The sequence below is a fragment of the Sturnira hondurensis genome, unplaced genomic scaffold, assembly GCF_014824575.4.
Source record: "Sturnira hondurensis isolate 20B ecotype Veracruz unplaced genomic scaffold, ASM1482457v3 Scaffold0006979, whole genome shotgun sequence".
In the NCBI taxonomy this organism is placed as follows: domain Eukaryota; kingdom Metazoa; phylum Chordata; class Mammalia; order Chiroptera; family Phyllostomidae; genus Sturnira; species Sturnira hondurensis.
Genome location: NW_028079610.1, coordinates 10,310 through 12,479, shown reverse-complemented (window position 1 = coordinate 12,479; position 2,170 = coordinate 10,310). Strand labels below are relative to the sequence as shown.

Here is a 2,170-nt window from a genome sequence, read left to right as displayed (position 1 = left end):
AAATAGGTGAAAATCAGTGTCAATGAAGTAGGGTAAAAGAATGGGGAAGTAATATTAAGAAAATTATGGGAAATATAGAAGCCAAAGAACTTGTGTGTATGACCCATAGCATGAACTATGACGTGGGAATGATGGTGGGAAGGGGCGTACAGCATGGAGGGATATAAAAGAGAGAAGAAAATGGGACAAGTGTAATAGCATAATCAATAAAATATATTAGAAAAATATTTTAGAAAGATCATTTAAATCACAAAAGTAGACATAAAATATCAGCATTAACTATTTCAAAGCAATTTCACAAGGAAAATGTCAACATTTTCGGTTTCTATTTCAAAACATAGGTATCCTCCTGGGAAAGTACATGCACTTTATTCATGGTCTTTGTGTGGTTGCAGTTTATGTGTATTTGCATTGATGTGATAGAAAAAAAATACATGTTGTATGAGTGAATAAAAATATCCTTAATAAGGTTTTTGAGAAGTGAACCCCAAGACATCCTAGTCTTTCCTGTTCAGGAACATTTCTGGGCATAATGTGTCTCATTTTTAGCACAGGAGACTTCGAAATGGGAAAGGAGACTACTTTGGGGCCTTGATTTTACTGTGGCCTTAAGGAAACAAAGTTCCTGTGCATCGCACAATGTTCAAATCATAATCCTAAAAACAGTTTTGCCTCTAAAACAACTTTCATAAGTGCACTCTTAACCTCCTTGTTCCTCAGGCTGTAGACAAGAGGATTCAGCATGGGGATGACCATAGTATAGAACACAGAAGCAATTTTGTTTGTGTCCATGGAATGGCTGGTCCTCGGCTGTAAGTACATGAAGATAATAGCTCCATAAAAGATGGAGACAGCAGTGAAGTGGGAGGCACAGGTGGTCAGAGCCTTCTGACATCCCAAAAATGAGTGCATATTTAGGATGGTGATAAAGATGAATATGTATGAAATTGAGATAAACAAAAGGGTAAAAAAGATGTTGAAGCTTGCTACACAGGTAAGAACAAGCTCGCTAACATGTCGATCAGAGCAAGAGAGAACCATGACTGCTGGAATGTCACAGAAAAAGTGATGGACCACATTGGAATCACAGAAAGAGAGGCTGAAGGTATCTCCAATGATGATGGAGGCATTCAGGAACCCATAGACATAGGAACCTACAGCCAGACACAAACACAGATCTGTTGTCATGGTGCTGGTATAAGGCAAGGGTTTGCACACTGCCGCATACTGGTCATAGGCCATGGATGCTAAGAGGTAATTTTCCACAGTGGCGAACGCTCCAAACCAGAACATCTGAGCAGCACATGCATTGTAGGAGATGATATTGTGTCCAAGAAGAAATCCAGCCATGACTGTAGGAGTGACAGCTGAAGAGTAACACAAATCCACCAGGGACAGGTTACTGAGGAAAAAGTACATGGGAGTGTGCAGACGAGAGTCCAAGACAATCAACGCAATAATTCCCAAATTCCCAATCAATGTGATGAGGTAGATGACAGTGAACATGACAAAGAGGGGCACCTGCAGCTCTGGGTCATTGGTTAGTCCAAGGAGGATGAACTCAGTCACTTCTGTACAGTTCTCCATCAATGAGGAGAATCACAAAATGCTAGGTGGCTAGGAGAACAATGAAACAGTGACAAAGACACTTAAATTGACAAGTGTACATGCAACATGTATTATTTTGTTATAGCAACAATTTGTATATGAAGATTCTCCAGATAGAATATGGGCTTCATAACATAACAAGGTGCATTAAATGTGTATCAGTTTACATGTTGTTGAATCTGAAGGATCTTTGTGGAAAATTGCCCTAATTTTGAAGTTAGTCAGTTTGTACATTGAGATGCAGAAAATTAAATAAGTGGGTGAATGGCTTATCCAGAGTGAATGTACCTGCCAATGAACTTTTCCAAAGCCTAGTGAGAGCATATACTTGCATTTGCTCAGTCTTCAGAAGAAAACTTAAGACATTTGAAAAGTATATGCATTATGTCCTCTTAAGAATACAATGCTTATTTTGTTATTACATCCATTTAAATTAGGATGCACAACAGGCTGAGTGATTTTTTTTATACCCAAACATGTATTAACTGAGAAGCCATGGTTTGGATCCAAGCCAACCCTTGAATCCACACTGAGTGGTCTCTAAGTCTGATGGTCTTAATTG

General features: G+C 38.8%; 1 protein-coding gene across 1 annotated transcript; it reads right to left on the bottom strand.

Moving 5' to 3' along the window:
• Nucleotides 1-648: 648 nt before the first annotated feature.
• Nucleotides 649-1,587, bottom strand: LOC118990353 (olfactory receptor 5B3-like). Its single transcript, XM_037050928.1, has one exon. The coding sequence runs from the start codon at nucleotides 1,585-1,587 to the stop codon at nucleotides 649-651; it is 939 nt and encodes a 312-aa protein (XP_036906823.1).
• Between the last annotated feature and the right edge of the window lie 583 nt (nucleotides 1,588-2,170).

Bases quoted from the DNA above. Each gene is read 5' to 3' on its own strand.
- LOC118990353 (XM_037050928.1), bottom strand. From the start codon at position 1,587: ATGGAGAACTGTACAGAAGTGACTGAGTTCATCCTCCTTGGACTAACC.